This window comes from Haemaphysalis longicornis, unplaced genomic scaffold (assembly GCF_048455015.1).
Source record: "Haemaphysalis longicornis isolate Haplotype H1 unplaced genomic scaffold, Haemaphysalis longicornis Haplotype H1 scaffold_10, whole genome shotgun sequence".
Lineage (NCBI taxonomy): Eukaryota > Metazoa > Arthropoda > Arachnida > Ixodida > Ixodidae > Haemaphysalis > Haemaphysalis longicornis.
Window position 1 is genome coordinate 114,354,223 of NW_027526204.1, and position 19,270 is coordinate 114,373,492.

At 45.5% G+C, this 19,270-nt stretch overlaps 1 protein-coding gene across 1 annotated transcript in view; it reads left to right on the plus strand.

Moving 5' to 3' along the window:
* The window catches only part of LOC144160043 (calcium-activated chloride channel regulator 1-like), a 29,862-nt gene extending 12,699 nt beyond the window's left edge, over positions 1-17,163 (plus strand). The window contains exons 2-4 of the mRNA XM_077691663.1: positions 1,578-1,754; positions 4,224-4,517; positions 16,532-17,163. Of these exons, the coding sequence (XP_077547789.1) occupies positions 1,578-1,754; positions 4,224-4,517; positions 16,532-17,091 (1,031 nt within the window). The 3' untranslated portion in view covers positions 17,092-17,163. The remainder of the gene's footprint in view (positions 1-1,577; positions 1,755-4,223; positions 4,518-16,531) is intronic.
* The last annotated feature ends 2,107 nt before the right edge of the window (positions 17,164-19,270 follow it).

Genomic DNA, 19,270 nt, shown 5'->3' on the forward strand with positions numbered 1-19,270 from the left:
TTTTCCGAGCGTTCGGGCTTGTGTGCCTAGGGAGATTTAGCATACCGGGCTCCGTCCACTAACGCTACGGCGGCCGGTAGCGGGGCCCGACTGGGCAAGCGCAAATTCGTTCCGGTAGGGGGGATTAGTTCCGCGAGCCAGTATTCGCCATGCCCTCAATCGGGGGTGCAGCGACCGCCGAAGAGCCCCATCCAGCTCGCGCGGCGTTCGATATACCCAATGTCGGGAAAAATACGGTTCGATATAAACGTACGAATTCCTATTCTTTTACACAGAATTTTCAAGGGGATAATTTATGAGTTCGATATAGACAATAATTCGATATACCCGTGTTCGATATATCCGTGTTCGACTGTATATCCGTCGTTTATTTCGTTATAAAAATATATTTTACGAGCATAATGGCAATCAACTTTTAGTGTTCGCTATAAAGTGTAATTCGTTCTGTTCGAGTTTATTATATTCGGGCTTCACTCCATATCTCTCCATAACGGGTTGTAAGAGCTGACTCCAACCACGCGAGACAAATTAGGCCCAGGACAGGTATGCACTGGATCGGTGTCGGCAAACGCTCCCAAATACGAAAAAGTAAGCTATTTTATAAGAATATATAGCCAATGCATCCTGCCGGTGATGACACATGAAGCGGAAACTGGGCGATTTACAAAACAACTAGAAAACAAACTTAGGTCGGATCAACGGGACGTGGAACGAATAACGTCAAGATTAACAGTCAGGGACAGAAAATGACCAACCTGGATCAGACAACAGACTAGAGTAGAAGATGTCATAGTTCAACTAAACAAAAAAAAAAAAAAAGACTTTGGATGGCCATGTAGTGAGACGAAAATACAACCGGTGGACGATTAGGGTAGCAGAGTGAATACCACGAGATGGGTCTAAAAGAAGGGGAAGGCCATTAACCCTATGGAGGGACGAACTATTTAAATTCGCGGTCAAGCACTGGACTCGAGCTGCACAGGACATGTGGGGTCGGAGGTCGATGGGAGAAGGCTTCTTCCTGCATTGGGCCTAAGTAGGCTATGATGATTATGACGACGTCGGTGATGATTATTGTAAAGCTTACCAGAAAATTTCTCGTGCATTTCTTAAACACGTTACAACAATTATGATTCTTGCTGTTCGTCGCATCATACGAATTTGCTGTTTTGAGCCCCGGTTGCGTAGTAGTCGTCATCACCATTATCACCATCGTCATTTAATTTTCTCTTAATACATAAGGCATGCATAAGGAGCAATGCATAAGGCGTATTGCTGAAGTTGGGCCCCGAAACTGTGAAATTCGCTTGGTTGAAGCAGTTTGTGTGTCGAGCGCCTATTCGTGTGCGACAGCAGATTAGCGATCAGTGATTAAGAAAGATACGTTTGCGTTATGCACCATTTTGCTGCAGCAACTTGCAGCATTTTGAATTTCCAACAACTAACATATTTTCTTACCGTGTGGCTACCCGTATGAACGTTCGCTTTGTCGAAAAAAGGTGCAGCACGTATTGAAGACTTCAGGCACTGCTGAGACAGTATTTTTTTTCTTACACCTCTTTCTTCCGTCACTCTAGATCCTGACACCGACGCCGATGACGGAACATACAGTGGATATTTCACCAAATTTCTCGGCAAGGGCAGGTATGCCGTTGAGGGCTTCGTATCAAATGGGAACCGGACTGCAGTACTTGCTGATCCCTTGGAAAGCTCTCCAAGCTTCTTCAGCACACCCAATATTACGGTGGCAGCAGGTGAGTTGGAAGCGAGGGGGAATACTGCGCGGGTAGCGCCTCAGAAAACAATGTAGCGTATCTTTGACTTTGCGCAACTTTGACATTTCGCGTGTCTCAGGAGCGTGTAAGCGCTCCTTTGAGATAATTTGACTAGGTTTTGTTCCGGAAACTTAATGGATAATTTAGAAAATATCAAGCGAAAAGGAAGGCGAACAGCAAGATTGGTCTTCTGTTATTGTCTTTTCTTCGTAGTTTTTTTCGGTATGGCAGACAGTTTTCAGTACATTGCGAGTGACGTCACAATAGATGGAATCAATTGATGGTTCTTTTTTTCTTTTATTTTGACACGTTTTTGGGGACGACCAGCGTGCCATCGTAACGGCAGCACGAGAAACTTCATTCGTATGCAACGCTGTGTGTGTCGGAATTACCGGTTGCTTCTCGTGATTTGAGCGTTGCCTCGAACGTTTATGCTCCACTTCTGCAGCCCGTGAAATGTTTAAGAGCTGTGTATCGTGAAGTGAAAGGTATTTTTTATCTCTCACGGTTGGCTGACTTCAAACAAACAATAAACTTCTCCGGATTTCAGTTCCCCGAAAACGCAGTGAATGATCTGTTGCCAACGTTCGGCTTTCGCGAAGCATCATCACGACAACCTTTGTCATCACCACTAACATCACAGTATTCATGCCGGCTCCTAAACGAATGTTCTCCCGCTGACAACCGATCCCCAGAGCTCTTCGATGTAGGCAATTGCGGAACTCCGCCTCAAAAAACGGCCCGCATTTGCCACCCCCCCCCCTCTTTCTGCTTTGGATCGTGCGTATGATGGCGCCACAGCGGCCAGCGCGCGCACTATCCAAAACACAAATTAGCTATACAAATAGGCAATTTAACGCAAATTTTGTAATAAAGGTGCATAATTCTTTATTTTTGTACTTGCCTAAGTTATTCATTGAGTCCTTAACTGCGGCTTTTTTTACGGACTGTTTATACGTCTGCGCAACTGCCTCTACCGATTGACACTTGTGCGGCACTCCGGCACAATACAGGTCCGACCTGAAGTACTAAATTTGCAGTTGTCGCTCGGCCTACGTCTCAATGTATGCCAAAACTAATCCAGTATCTGATCAAGTGGCTCTGAATAATCCTTTAAAGCTTGCGTCAAGCCTTCGAAGCGAATTTTGAGCTCTTTTTTTTTTTTGCCGCCGGAAGACTGCTTATGACGCGCACCAGACGACACTGAGCAGGCGACAACGCATCTTGTTGAACGCACGGAGGCATTTTTTTACTACTCATGGTTTGAATGCATATAAACACTTGGTGGTTGAACACTTTGGGCTTCTTCGGCAAAAAAGATTTACGTAAGCACCGAAATACCATTTCTCGCCCAGCTCGTCGAGCGTTTAACCACTCGTGGCCTCCGCAATCGGCTGCCGGCGGCGCGCCGTTGCAACAGAGTGTTTTAGCATAGCGTGCTCCGTCCGCTAACGCTACGGCGGCGGGTAGCGGGGCGCGACTGGGGAGAGCAAATTCGTCACGGTGGGGTGGATTAGTTCCGCGCGGCCTGCCTTCGCCATGCCCGCTCTTTCCCTCCGCTGCGGGGCAACCTCCTCGCACTCCCCGCATGCGCATGCGCAGTCCGGTCCCGCTACCCGCTAACCTTAGCGTAGCGTACAGGAGCCGCTATGCTAAAACTCTCCAAGCCGCCGGCAGCCGATCGCGGAGGCCACGAACCACGTTATATAGTTTATTTTGTCACCAACAGATGGCGACACTCTACGGGAAAAGCCAAAGCAGTGGACCAATTGTGGGGCGACTTTTTGATGCATGGAAGTTTCGCAACTCCTGTATCACGTGACTCTGCCAATCACTTCGGGTCTGCGCTATACAAAACCACTCTTGGCGCCACGCATATTTTTGCAGTTAGCTCCTTTCTCGTATACTTTTCGTTCTGTTTCTTTTAGCCCCATTCAAACCATGATGGTTCAGTTTCCCACTTTCCAGCAATACGTACCCCGACGAACTTTTCTTCTGTTAGGGTCAATTGCGTATAAAATTAAAATAACACGCCGTATTTCAGGATCGCTCATTCCTACGAATAATCAGACAACGTGAGACTGTACTGCGCATGAGGCGACAAACAGGGTGCCGGCCTGATTGAAACATGGCTGTGTCGGTATCGTCTTCCACTCCCTATTTTACACTTTTGTGATGGTGAGTGCGCGCGGATCGCACCAAAGTCAAACCGTCCGTACAACAGGTCATAATCCTAGTCGTAATGATTTCGGGCACGGATTCAAACGAAATCGGGGTGTTACGATTATTTCCCACAAATGAGTTCACGTAAGCTTATTTAGAAGTTAAGCTTACGAAAAGAGGCTGGTACGCACTGTACATCTTTCTTTAATTTTTAATTTCTTCATCGATCCCTTGGTTTAACGTGAAAGTACGCTAAGCTGTTCTTTTTTCTACTTTGACCCCCAGCGCCAACCCTCGAAGGAGGGGCTTCCTCTTACCCGATCGAGGACCTCGAGGTTGTCAACACATCGTCCGAAGACGCAAACAGAAACAGGCGTGAAGTGTCGCAACCCTTGGAGAACTTCCAAAGAAAGCAATTAGGGGGGAGCTTCGCGGTCACCAAAAACATCGTTGAAAAAAACGTGCCCCCCGGAAACATCCGGGACCTCAAAGTGGCTTACGCGCGACCGGGAAGTAACCGGACGCTCCTCGTGCAACTCACCTGGACCTGGCCAGGAGCGCACTTGACTGACGGGAAAGGTGCGTGTCTTAGGAATATATACAAATCGAAACAAGTGAGAAGAATATCTCCCCTGGAAGCTACATTTAAAGAGAAATGTCACTGCTACAGGACATCTAAGCAACTTTTGGAGCACTCTTGACGTTTGTTTGAGACTCTGCAGAAGACGCGCCTGCAGCACTAAGGATTATACCTAACAAATTACGCCGGATCTTAATGCGCCTGCGCACACGCACGTAGACATACACACAGGAATGTCAAATAGTTTAGATCAGGTGCATTACTTACACACAAGCACAACGCCCACCATTAATCGGTACTCCTGGTGCAGTCTCGGTGAAGTCGTATCCCATAGTCTCAATTAAGCCTGGATGTGAATATGTGCATTACTGTTACGCTGTACCCTTTCTCTAGCAGTCAAGATCTCAAATGGGTGCGTACAATTAAGGCGTGCATTCTCGGGGCAGAATTAATACTTGTGGAAAAGCAACCATCGTAGCAGTTTACAACCAGTGCTGTATATACCAAGAACTTGAAAGGTTGTAATTTTTGTCTTACTGAGAATTCCCTCTTAGTAAATACTACCAGTAAGGAAAAAAAAAATGGGTTGAAATGTTGCCGTCACCACTATTTCGTAACTACCCTGCACAAAAATAAATTGCATATGGGAAACACGGCTTGCAGCTACGGCGTTTTGCGGCTTTATGTAATATTTACAGACCACGTTTAATCATCTGAACGTTTCCGATTGTACACCGTTTGTCAAAATTTTGTGCGCCAATCCTAAGCCTTCTCGACCACAAAGAATTCAAAGAAGCGGCTTTACCTTTAAATGTGACAAAAATATTTTGAGGCAGTTAGAAAGAAAGGTGTTTTCTCTTGCTTTACTGCATGAAAAGTTTCAGCCTTGCACGGAACGTAAGCTTGTGCATCGAATTTTTTGCAGCCTGCACGTTTCCGGTTTCGCCCACAAAATTTCGATAAAGATTGTACAAAGAATAAGGAAATTGTGTATATGTCGAGCTTTAGTACTAAAGAGAGTAGTAGAAGAGAAAAGTTACGCGTTCAGGCGTCGAGGATCAGTGTGGACTAAGGGAACAGGATGGACTGCAGGTGATATTACGCCACGTGGGACCTTGCGACGATAAAGATGTTTCAAACAACAGAATTATGTAGAACAAGGGCCCCACTTAGCAAATTCAAGAGGCGAGTAGCACAGTTCGCAATTTTATTGATTTGTGTGGCACCGTTGTGTTATAAAAACGTGTGGTTAAGTGAAGTCCACCCTAGGGAGGTTTAAACATTTCTAATTCCACGCGGACAAGTCTGGGCAGTCGAATTTTGGCTTTAAATGTAAAACGCGCAGTTACAAGGTTAAGAGAAACGCAACCACTCACAGATATTTCAAGAGAAGACGGAGTGTTGGTATATGTTTGGCTACTGATGAGATATTCATGTCCATTGATGGGCCGTACAGTCTGCTTTGATAATAGACATCACGGCGCCAGGATGATGTTCAACAAGGGCTTATTATGAATTGAGCTCGTGCCTTCGATTTAGTTAGAATACTCGTTGGGTAGGGCTTTAAACTATGCAGCGAAAAAAAGTGGACACTGAAGAAAAGGACGCGTTCAAAATGGCGCACAAAGGTTCCAGCAAGTGAGAGATGGAAGCTAGCGCAAAAAGAACAGACCTCGATCTCGCTCGGGCTGTTCTATGTAGAACATAAAAAAATTCCCCGCATTTCCCCGAGGGGAAGAATGTGAAAGTGCGAATGCACGAGTTGAATTTGCGCGGTTCGGTAATGTTCGCGAAAGAGAGATCACACACACACACACAACTACAAAGAAAGAAAGATGCATTTATTCACAGACACCTATTTGTGTTGTCGTTGTACTGGATTGCTAGAGCGGATCTCAGCTTTGAAATTTCGTGTCAGTACTCCTTTTAAGCAGGTGCATTAGCCCTTCTCACGCCCGATTCTTGGCCAATCCCCCACGTGGGTATGTGCCATGTCAGCGGCCAGGCAGCGCGCGCCCATCTCCCCCCGTTGCCAAGGAAGACGAGGAGATTCCTGGCCAATCCCCCACGTGGGTATGTGCCATGTCAGCGGCCAGGCTGCGCGCGCCCATCTCCACGTGCGCGGACATCGCCGGTGGACGCAGGTTCAGGGTCGCTTAAGAAGTGCATTGCACTTAAAAAAACATACAGAAATGGATGCGAGCTGTGCTAGGAGTAAGGGCTCGCGCACTGTAAAGGCGGGAAAATTGCATTGCATTTTCATCAAGATAGAAGTGATACAGGGAGGGGAAGTGCGTGAGGGGTGGCAGAAAAGAGCGGAGAGCGGCGCCACAGCCTCTGTGGAAAATCGCTGCTCCACCTTCGACAGCTTTCACTTTGAATGGAGCTGGTTTAATTTTGTAGCGAAAGCTACAGTACGCTACCTCGGGCAGTCTTCGCGGGGTAACCAGTTTTGACCTTGAGAGCCAGAGGTCAAACCACACCCCCTTCCGCAAGCGCCCGGATTGGAGCAGCGCCCGATGGCGGGGAGAGATAGGCGAGGAGGGAGCAGTGAAGCGCGTGGGACCCGTACCGCCACCTGGCGGAGGAAGGCGAGGACGCCGCCGCCACCGCAGCGATAAGTGCGCGCGACGAAGGAAGGCGACGTTGGCGACGTGCACGCAGAGCCGTGCGCGATGGAGGAGGATGAACATCCAGCTGTGGTCGCTCGTACAACGCCGTGGGGCGAAAAAGAGGGAACACGCTAACTGTTGCGTCAAGCTTTGCTACCTTCGAGTCATACGCGTTAGTGCGAGCATCCGAAATTTTTGTTCTTGATGCCTGTAGACCTCATTTTTAATATTAAAAGCACGAATAACCTATTGAAATTATTGCATATTTTCGCTGCCAGCAGGCTATTGGTTAGGCGCATTTACGGGAATATTGCTTCAAGAAGCCCTCCGGTTAAAAAAATTGCCGCGTATCTGCTTCTTTCGTTGCAAAGTCGACAAAAGACGATCGTCTTTATGGACATTTGCGTAATGTCTTGTTCTTTTCAACAATGTTGACAAGTATGAACATTACACCGGACTTAGACGGGTAGATTTGGCTGTGACTATATATTTGGCTGTGACTATTTGGCTGTGACTATATATTGCGCAGGCCTTGTTTTTGGCCGGGTGTAAAAGTCATGCAAGATTCGGTAGAGTGTACGTATCACTGGGTCTTGTGCCTCTGAGGGAGGCCTAGAACATGAAACGAGTGTCCTTCAGCGACCACAGCATGGTGACGTTGACAATAGGTCAGAAGCAAAGAAAAACTCGCTTAAACTGGGATACCTGGAATTTCAATGTCAAACTACTGATGAGCCATTCACAACTGGTGTAAAGAAGAGATAGAGAAGGCAATCGGAACAGAAAACGGGTCAGTTATCATTGTCTGGGAACAGCTAAAAAGTGACGTTAAGATAAGTGCAATAGAAAGGTCGTCCGTGATGCGTCATAAAGAAAAGCAGGAGGAAGAACAATTACAAAGCCAGTTGCACTTCTTGCAAGGCATTCAGGTTGAACAGCCGGGAGCTTTTGCAAAAGAAATAAGAAAGGTTAAAAATAGGCTGGAGGTTATTGACATCGTGAAGTACAGGGGTGCCATAGTGCGCGCACGCGCAGAGCGACTCTGGTTGGGCGAAACTAGCGTCACTAAATAAGCTACGCTTAATAGTACCGCTACTTCGTGCACCCAGAAGCGTCTGGGGGCCATTTTGTTTCTGGCTTGCAGTGTTGCCATCTCTCCCAATGAAACCGCCGCCGGTTGTGACGGGTAGAGTGTGACCGGCCCTCGCTCTAGCGTCCGCGCAGCAGAGAGAGAGAGAAAGAGAGAGTAGAGGCGCTCAAAAACAAAATGGCTGCGTCCAAATGTAAACACATATCACGTGGTGCCGACCGAGCAATGAAAATCCTGTCGGCACATAACAATGAGAGAAAAGAGTGCCGATACTCTAAAAGCCTTTATGTAGTGACGCTACGCGAAACAACAAGCAAATGTTCCTGAGTGACGAAAAGGATTTTGCGCAGAAGAATGAGATGAAAGCTTTTCAATACAATAATGTGGTTTCTATGGACTCTGAAGTCGTGGAGCGCGCGTTTTTTGAGCATTATAAGGAACTGCTTGGAAGTGAAAAGCAAGGTAGTAAAGATTACGAGAAAACTTTCTTGCCGCCAATGCCAAAGTTAAGTGATTATGACATAGCAAGCATGAAGGTGCCGATCAGTTTGCAGGAGATAAATAAAGCCATCGACGAATTAAATACGTAAATTTCCTCGGAGACCGAGATGTTGTGGACACTGGCGTGTGATTGAAGGACAGTTGTTAGAAAAGTCACCGGGGCGAGATGGATTGGGAGGCGAGTTTTACAAGTCCTTCAAATAAGACATAGCAGTAATTTTGTACAGGGTAATAATGGAAACGTATGAATCCATGGGAACACTGCCTTCGTTAAGGAAAAGCCATATTGTGTTAATTCCTAAAACTGATGATCCTGAAAAGCTGTTGGCGGTAGAGTCCTATCGGCCAATGAGCTTAACGAATGCCAAATTTTCGTGAAGGTTTTGGCTAGCAGATTGCAAGGAGTCATAAAAACAATTGTTGGAACTCATCAAACAAATGGAATTCAGGGATGATCTATTTTTGCCAATATTCATGTCGCAAGAAGTGTATTAGAGTGTTGCGACGCTGTACGGGGCCAAGTGGCGATGATTCAAATCGCATAACATTCTTTTCTCAGTGTTATAACACGTTAACGTAGGATCTGATATCCTCAAAGGTGTAAAGATGTCGTACGCGCAGTGCTCAGATAGTGTTATTGTAAACAAAAAAGTGGGTGAAAGTTTTGATATACTGTAGTCGGTGAGGCAGGGGTTCCCCTTGAGCCCCTTGATGTTGGTGGTATATCCTGAGCCCTTTTGTTTAAAGAATTTTCAAAATGAAAATATACATGGATTTCGTTTGCACTACAGTGAAGTTAATATTTTGTCATATTCCCAATGACGTCGCTGTTTCCTGCAGTGATAAGAAAAGTGTGAGTGAGGTGGTGAATGATCTCAAGAGATTTTGAGAGTGTTCCGCCAGTGCAGTTAACTGGAACAAGTGCATATGATTATGGCACTGTGACTGCCAAAGTAGGCCAGTGTTTTTCGAGAACATGCCTTGGACGACAACTGCGGCCAGGTATTTGGGCATCCCGTTTGAAAACTACCAGGACGATAGAGAGTACTGGGTCAGACAAACTGATAGAGTTAGAGAGAAATTAACACAATGGGAGGAAGGGATCTGTGAAAGTTTCCCCGTGCATCAGTATGTAATGTGTTTGCCGTTGCCAAGGTATGGTATGTCCTACAGGCGATTTGTATGTCAAGAAGGAACATACAAAAGCTGCACAGAGTGTTCGCGGTGTTTTTGTGGGGCTCAAGTTGGGAGTGCATGAGTCGAACTAATTTGTTTCGCTCGGTGAAAAGTGGTGGATTGGGACTGGCACATTGGTTCATCCGACAAATAGTTTCTAGGTTTATGTTTCTGAGAGAGCAGAGAGATTGCTTTCTACGTACTGTGGTACCATTTCGACAACGTGATGTTATTCCAGACTATGTAATTTCAATTTCTGAAATCCGATGTGTACGCGTGCGTGGGTTCTTGCGGGAAGTCGTAGATGCTTTTAGGATTTTGAGGGTTAGGTTTTTCTAGGAGTATTTCAGTAGTGTACCGCGGAAGAGTTTGTACAAAAATATAATTGATGTGTGTCTACCTGTTCCGGTTTATCATCAATTGTATTCAGTAGGTTCAGGAAAAGATTAAACGAATGCCAGTACGTTCATCCGTTAGATCCTTCAAACTTCATAGCGGCGCGCATGGACACTTAACTGTCGATTATGCAAAAAACTTGAAACAATTGAGCCATCTTTCTGGACTGTAGGGATGCGGTGTTCCACTGGGATATCCTCCAACGAAACTTGGAAAAAGACCAGCCATTAACGCCTTATGGCATTCACTTTTGGCCCGTAAACAATGATGGAGGCGTGCGCTATGATACGTTCATGGCACTTAGTCTGCATTCTGTGTGGAAAACTCACATGGCAGTGCATAATGCCGAAGAGGATGCTCGCACGGTGCGAGAGTACTTTATTGAAAGCGTTGTTTATATAAGAGAAGTGTATAGGGTCATATGCCGGAAGAACCTAAGTGGTTACCCATTGTGGATGTTCTAGCGCAGTTTAAGATGTTTCAAGCCCCCCCCTCAGCCGACTGGTGGCTGTAGCTACTAATTTGTGTACTGTGCAGTGCGTTTTGTGTTATCGCCAAGCAGGCAATAAAAAGGGAAAAAAAGGTGGCTGAATAGAGCCACAGACAGACAGACAGACAGACAGACAGACAGACAGACAGACAGACAGACAGACAGACAGACAGACAGACAGACAGACAGACAGACAGACCAAAATTTCGCGGTTTAAGTAGCCCAGGAAAGACTATCGTCTTCAAAATATTTCATTTGTGACGTAATGTAAGCCGCATGTGCTAAACACTAACTGGTCTTTTGTTGTATCTGTGGTCCGGTTCAAACGAACAGGACCCAATGGCGATTTGCGGCATGTTCCGACTAAGTTCTGTGTTTTTTTTGCTCCGCGGTGGCATCTTGGCTATAATCCCTGCCGTAGTGGAGGAGTACGTACTCATCAAAACACCTCTTCATCCTAGCCGAAACCTATTTTACAGCGGGGTTTTCACTTTCGGTCGCCATTGTACATACAGGCCTCACGACAGGCACTTCAACCCTTCGCCTAGTGCTGACGAACGTAACGGCAGAACACACGCATCCCCGGAACTCTGCCTGTTGCTTGCCGTCGGCGCTCGACCCTTTCAACTTCTTCGTCCTGGGAGCCGCCATTTTATCAGTGGGCTGTGCTAGCGGCCCTATAATTGGCGCAGTCGACAGGAATATGTAACCGCGCATGCGCAACACAGCCCAGGGCATGTAGTGATCGTATCAATTATTAAAGCATGAAAAGGTTCATAGGCAGCGCCGCGATGCAGTTAGGCCACCGCTCCCGTGCTCCGTTTACTTCTGCGCGGAGCTGTGCATACTTTAGTGGTCTTTGTTTTACAGTGCCGTCCAAAACATTGCACTCCTTTCTGGGGTCCGGCTTCCCCCACGCTCCTCGTATCCCTCGTCAGTGGGGGGAGAAGTTCGGTTGACCCATAGCTCTGCTGTTTCTCCAGCGTTGCATTACTAGCGCAAGCTGCGGCATTTTTTTTATTTCGTTACCTCACTTTGGTAGAGTTTTCTTTTTCCAATTTTTAATTTTTGGTAATTCAAAATATTGTTCTACCGATTACCTTTATTCGCCCAATTATAACAAATAAGTGTGTTACTTCTGCCTTTTCTGCATTTTCTTTGAAATGCTGGGTGTTACATGGCTTGCCAATTTTCACATTTTTTTTTTGTTTCCAACGTTACTTTCTGGTCTCCTTTAATTTTGCCTTCGTTATTTGCTTCCTTGAAAGAGATGTCGAAGTTCCACATTTTTTACTCCATCAGTTCATTTTTGTAAAATCTTACGCTTTTTATAATTTTTTTTTGCTTTTTCAAAATTCTGTGCGACCAAGTATCTAGATTTACACTACCATAAACTGTGCTACTTCTGGCGAATATGCGTTTTTCCGCAAGTGCAGAGAGTTGCATGGTATACGACTTTTCGCAATAATTTATTCCTACTTGCAACGTTTTTTTTCGCGCTTTTTTCGTTTGGTCTTGGTCCTTTGGAGGAGATGTACACCGTGGAGATTCTTCGTGGCCAGGCCAATCTTGTAAAATTGTTTTCCAATTTTTTTTTTCATTTTTCAATTTTTCAATACTTTGTTCAAGCAATTATTTCCGTCTACTCTATTGGAACAATTTAATGTGCTACTTCAGCCACTTATCCAATTTTGTGGGAATGCAGGGTGTTACACGGGTTTGTTATTATTGATATCGTTTATTCGTATTTCGAACGTTCTTTTGCGGGCTTTTTTGTTAGTCTTGAGTTTCCGGGGGAGATTTATTAGAAGCGTATTTTTGATTTCGTCCCATTATCTTTGTGAATATTGTTTTAATGCAGAGCAATATTTGCCGAGTACCCACACAGCCAGGACCGTGTAACGCCCAGCATTTCTACAATAATGCCGATTTGGCTGAAGTTCCCCTTGTAATCCTTATAATGGCGTAAATGGAGATAATTGATGGAACATGATTTTGGAAAACCAAAAATAACCAAATTAGAAAAAAAATATGGATGTGGCGAACCGTGTAACGCATTGCATTTCCACAAAAAAAATCAGATTTGGCGGAAGTTTTACCTGTAATCGTTTTATTAACGTAACTGGATATAATTGTTGGAACGAAATTTTGAAAAACCAAAAAATAGGTAAAATAAAAGCAATTACTGAAAACAGCGAACCGTGTGACACCCTGCATTCCCTCACCAATGGAGATTTCCCGAAAGTTCCACCTGTAATCCTTATAATAGCTTAAAAGGAAATAATTAGTGGAACAATATTTCGAAAAAATAATAAAGACCAAAATACATACCCAGCTTTCTCGCTCAAAATTCCGACCTCTCAGGAACCTAGCAAAACCACTTCACGAAAATCATATTTGGCATAAAGCAAGGAGTCAACGTAAACATCAAAATACTAAAAGAACATTCCAGGATTCTGAATATTTTGTGTGTAATTCTATGTCAAATCTTACTCCCAATGCATTTCTATGGGACAGTTTCCATGGCTCAGGAACCTAGTCGCGCAATGTGCGAGTCTTGAAACTGCGCACAAAGCTAGTTTTCTCCCCCAATGTTAGCTGCGCAAAATAACTTTACATTTCGCTGAAGAACTACGAAGTAATCGCTGTTGAAAGGACTGCCATGAGCGGGAAAGCTGCACATGATAACAAAAAATGCGGAAAACGGCAAACCGTATAACGCCCTGAATTTCCGCAATAATGCAGATTTTGTGAAAGTTATCACCTGTAGTCATTATATTTAGCGTAAATGAGATAATCGAAAGAAATTTGAAACACTAAAAAGTAAAAAAAAAATTAAAATTATGGAAAATAACGAACCGTGTAATGCCCCGTATTTCCATAATGATGCAGATTTCGCGAAAGTTTCAAATTCAGTCCTTATAATGGCGTAAATGTAAACAATTGGTCGACCGAAGTCTTGATAAAATAAAAAAGAAAAATATAAAAGAATTATGGAAGAAGGCAATCCGTACATCACCCTACATTTCCACAATGCAGATTTCGCGAAAGTTCAAATGTAATCGTTATAACAGCAAAAATGGAGATAATTGGTCGAATGAAGTTTGGAAAAACTAAAAATAAGCAGAATATAAAAAATGCGAACCGTGTAACGCCCTACATTTCCACAATAATGCAGGTTTCGCGAAACTTTCAAATGTAATAGTTATAATAGCGTAAATGGAGACAATTGGCCAAAAGAAATTTGGAAAAATAAGAAAAATATAAAAACAATTACCGGAAATGGCAAACCGTATACCACCCGGCATTTACACAATAACCAGATTTCGTGAAATTCCCACCTGTAGTCGTTATAATATAGTAAATGCCGATAATTTGTCGGACACGATTTAGAAAAACAAAAAAAAAATGGCTGTAAAAAACTCACAGTCAAGACAAGCGGCATAGAATGCTGCGCATTGGTAGACAATTATTTGAATTTCTGCAGATTGTTGATATTTTTTATTCTATTCGACCAATTATGCCCGTTTACGCTAATATAACGAATAACTGCGTTAGTTCCGACAATTATTCATTTTTGTAGATATGCGGAGCGTTACACGGTTTGCTCATTTCGCTATTATTTATTGATATTTCGAACGTTCTTTTTTGTGGGCTTCAATTATTCTTCGTTTTTCGAGTACCTGCAATCATAGTCATCATCATGCTACTTAGGTCCACTGCAGTTTGAAGGCCTCTCCTACCGACCTCCATCCGCTGCTGAACGGCGTTGCTCGAGTCCTTTCTTTGCACCAGAATTCCCATATTTCCTCCCGCCATCGCGCTATTAGCCTTCCCTTCCGCTGCTGCTCGCACGCTATCACGCAACTCCGTAACTACACCACCCGAACGATCCAACGCATCCGCGGCGTCGCTTTCAAACATCACGGCATGAATGAAAAACTGACTACGCCTTGTCAAAATTCCTACTCACCTACTACCTTCCCTACTTTCCTCTCACTCTTAAACACACCCAATCCCCCAACACCCTTCTTAAAAAGTATATGCAGAGCGGCCTTACACCTGTTTCTCTCCGCATCCAACTCTCACCTTACTATCCTCTAATGCAGGGCAATAAGAGAGATTCATGGTGAAAAACAGCGCAAGGAACACAGGGACGCATCAGCGCTGTGCGTCGTCCACTCTTCCTTTTTGTCCGTGTTCCTTGCGCTAGTTTTAAAGACGATAGTCTTTCTTGGGCTACTTAAACCCAGAAATTTTGGTCTGTCTGTATGTCTGTCCGTCTGTCTGTCTGTGACTCGATTCAGCCACCTGGCCAAAGCAAAACAATGCCTGCGCGATAGTCTTATATAGTCACAGCTAAATCTACCCGTCTATGCCCGGTGTAATGTTCATTTTTGTCAACATTGTTGAAGAAGAACAAGGAATTACGCAAATATGAGACAAGAAATCAATACAGAAGTGATATTTGCAGCGTTCCTTTATAAAAAATCAAACATGCTTGACTTTTGCGAAATTAAATACTTCATCAACTGCAGAAAAAGAATTCACTCCGCCGTCGCCTGCTGTCGCCCGCGCCATTATAGCTTCTGGCGCCATTTTAAGAAATCAACCGGCAACAGTTACGCAAGGTTCCACTAGATAGGTTCCACGTTCTGCTTGCAACGCACGTGGAGTAGGGAAACGCGGTTCTATAAACGCTGAAGTAGGGCGCCTCGATTAACGCTCGTCTTCGCCGTACGGCAGCGTTCGCATCGAGACACCTGGTTTGGAGCAGTAGAACGCGGGAAATTTAAAATGATTTAAGCAAACCTTTGGCGTCTTTACCTTGGGAGGAGCGCGACGCAAGAGGAACATGAGAGGTGAGCGGGAAAGCGAAGGGAGGCATTTACTTCGCAAAAGCCAATAAAGACTATCGTCTTTTGACGGCATTTGCAACAAAAGGAGCAGATACGCGGCCAATTTTTTCACCATGAATCTTAATCTGCACTAACTAGCCCAAGTTTCCATCTTACTGCAATAAGAGAGGCCTTGGATAAGGGGGTACTGGACAAATAATTGCTACGTATTCAGCGAATTCCCTAATTTTACAGTAGAATCCCTTGGTGTCACTTTACGAGGTGACTGTGATCAATGTTCTGAACACGTATCACAATTCTAGCGTAATGTCGATTCTGACCACGAACAACACGATTTATTTGGGGTAGGCGCACGTCAGACTACAAGCGAGCAAGAGTTCATTGTTCTCGCATGTCTGATTTGTGCTCGACAGCATGGACATCATGGCTGCTGGTATGCGGAATCCGTACAAGGTGAAGGAGCAAGCGGTGGTCCAGCGGTGCTTAGCGATTCTTTTAAAGAATACCATAAGTCTTTTGCTTCCTTATATATTCAATATTTTTTACCACATCCACCCATATACCTGTTGATTAGTTTAATAGATACGTACACGCTGGTTTCATTTCATCACATTCCGTATGTTAACTGCAACATTGTGAAACCGCACATATATGTTCTGCGAACCCGTGCAGTATTCGCTGAATAAAGCCAACCGGAAGTGATGTTTTGAAATGATTGATTTCAGTGATTATCCAGGAAATCAAATCAAGAATTTATTGCGGTGCGATTATCCTGCTAGAAAATCTATTTGTTTGAAAGGCAAACAAATAACTCGCGATATGAGCCGAGGAAAACATTTTGCGGTCTTAATGACGAGCAACGTCTCACCTGGGTTTTTGTTTTTTATAGCTTCTGCTGTGACGATTCGGGCAAGTAAAGACTACGCAAGCCTGAAGTCAAGCTTTCACCGACAGACAGAGATCTCCGCCGCCAGTGTTGTGGTCGGGAACCTCAACCCGCTTCCGTACGGGGCCAGGCACGTCGTAACAGTCGCCCTCGCTGCAACCTTCGCGACCCTTCGAAGTGACGGCGAGTATGTCTGGAGTGTGTTCATAGCTGCCCGCATCACGAACAGTGACGGCCTCAGTTCCGACACTTCGAACACTGCAGCTGCCTGGTATGCGCCTCCGCGCGCTAAAACTAGGGTGACTGTTAGCGACAGAACAGCCGCACCCAAAACAACTGAAATTAGCACTACAGAAGACGTCACCACAGCAGAAGGTGGTATCCAGTCGTCGAACGTGGTCCTGTCAATCGGGGTTTTAATCCTGATTGTCGTTGCGGCCGCAGTTCTCCTAGCTCTCAACGCCATAGCTGTCATGAGAAGATTCGACGTAGAGTCCTCAACCAGTCTCGGCAGTTACCCCCCTTCTGAAAACCGGAAGCAGCCTCTGGAAACAAACCCATAGTCCGTCATCTACATTGTGGGCTTTCGTGAGAGAGCGACGGTCCTTCACAAAATTCATCCCAAAATAAAAGTGTGTCAGCTCTTTCGACCACAGTGCCATGGTTTGCAACCTTATACAACAACTTCCTCATCATCTGTACATTACCATTCGTGCTAGTTCTGATGACTTCTGTAATCATTACCGCATGTACATAATCATCATCAGCGTTTGGGTAGTTCTTCCGCCAGGGGGCTTCAATAGACGGTCGCCCTAATCGTTCTCTCTCAAGAGTAATAAATAAAAACACGCAGTTTGCGCACAGAGTTCGCCCATTCCTGCTTTGAAAGAAAGCTCAAGGCGCTGCTGGAACGCCCCTGCTCAGTACACTTTAAAACACAAACCACAACCATTCACCGACAATCCCCCTGTTTTCAAGTTTTCAAACTAATCATGGTGCAGCTGCTTGTGGTATGGAAATTATGATGTTGCGTACGTATCTTTGTCGTAGATTGCAACTTGCTTACTTTTAACGAGCGGCATTCCCTCATACCTCCAACCGTTGGAGACTTAGAGTTTGTCTATTTACACTAACGCGTAAGAAAGATTTCTATAAGGTACTCCCTGAATTGTCAGAAACCGAATAGAAGCAACGGGGGCCAACCAAAGGCGGCGATGTGCATATACATGGCCCGATGCTATGAAAAGGACCCTGCTGCATACAAGATGAAACAGATTGTTGTTCGGACGCTTTGTACAACAGCCCGAAACATTTCCTACTCAGTGCGTGATTCATACAGAACAATAAATCATGTTCTGCAGCTTCATTCCCCCCTTGCAGTGGTTCAACAGAATTCAACGGAATTTTACCCTGCATACACGAAAGCTTTGTTCAGATGTTGCAGTCAGTATTTTGTACACATGACCATCCCTCAGTACCCCAGCTTCAAATTAGGTCACGACTTTTCATATGAACAAAGGCCGGTTGAGAGAGAATAGGCCCAACGTAGAACAAGCATTGCACTTTAATCGTAGAAATGGACTGGTTGAGCAACGTGGACTTCGCTAGCCGTCACCACGGGCTCAAGGAGAAAGAAAGAATCCGTCTAGTTCATGCTTTCATCATCAGTCGGATCACGTACTCTCTCCCCTACCTTAAGCTTACCACCTCTGACATAGACAAAATTGACTGCCTCATCCGAAAGGCATACAAAGCAGCATTACAAATCTCCCTCCACTCATCCATTCCCAGACTCGCCTTGTTGGGAGTATACACGACTGCCCACGAGCTACCAGAGGCCCATCGTATTAATCAGTTACGCCACCTACACTACACGAGTTGCCACTTACACAGGGCGGCACATTCTTCAGCGCTTACCAATTGGCATCCAGGCAATGGTACAGAACGAAGCTTCTTTGCATCGAGACACCCGAGACTGCCTCCGCATACGTCCACTCTCGCACAACACGCACCCAGTACATCACGCGGACCTCAGGTGCCAAAGTGCCCTTGCGCTTACAGGTAAATACCCCATCTCCCCCACCACCATGTATGTTAACGACGTGGAGTTTTGACACGCGGACGGCTTCGCTCTGGCAGTAGTTACCCAGCCCAACTGTCCCCCAGTCACCTCCCTCACCGTACAGACCTCTTGCCCTGCAACTGCGGAGGAGGTGACGATAGTTCTGGCTCTTATCACCAGGCCGCAACCACACATTATAATCACTGATTTGAAGACGGCCCTTCAAAACTTCATCCGCGGTAGCATTTCGGCAACTGCACTCAAAATTATCCTTCGAAATCCCCCTACTTAACAAGTCGACATCGTCTGGACCGCGGCCCACGCTGGGGTTGGAGGCAACAAGGAGGCCCATAAAGCAGCACGAGAACTCACCAGCCGTGCTGGGCTCGCTCTTGCTCCCTACCACCTTGCTCGGTCGGCCCGCGATCGACTGCTCTCGTACCAAGACGTCGCGGAGCATTACCGCCTCTCCCGCCGCCGCTATCCCCCTGCACACACATCCCTCACCAACGATCAGGAGCGCCTATGGCTGCTTCTTCAGACCAACTCCCTCGCCAGTCGGTCCCTCCTCCACACGATCTATCCCTCTGAGTTCCCTGCACCCAACTGTCCCCTCTGTGACCCCCTGGACACACTAACCCACAACATGTGGGCTTGTCTGTGCTGTGTACGAAATCCCG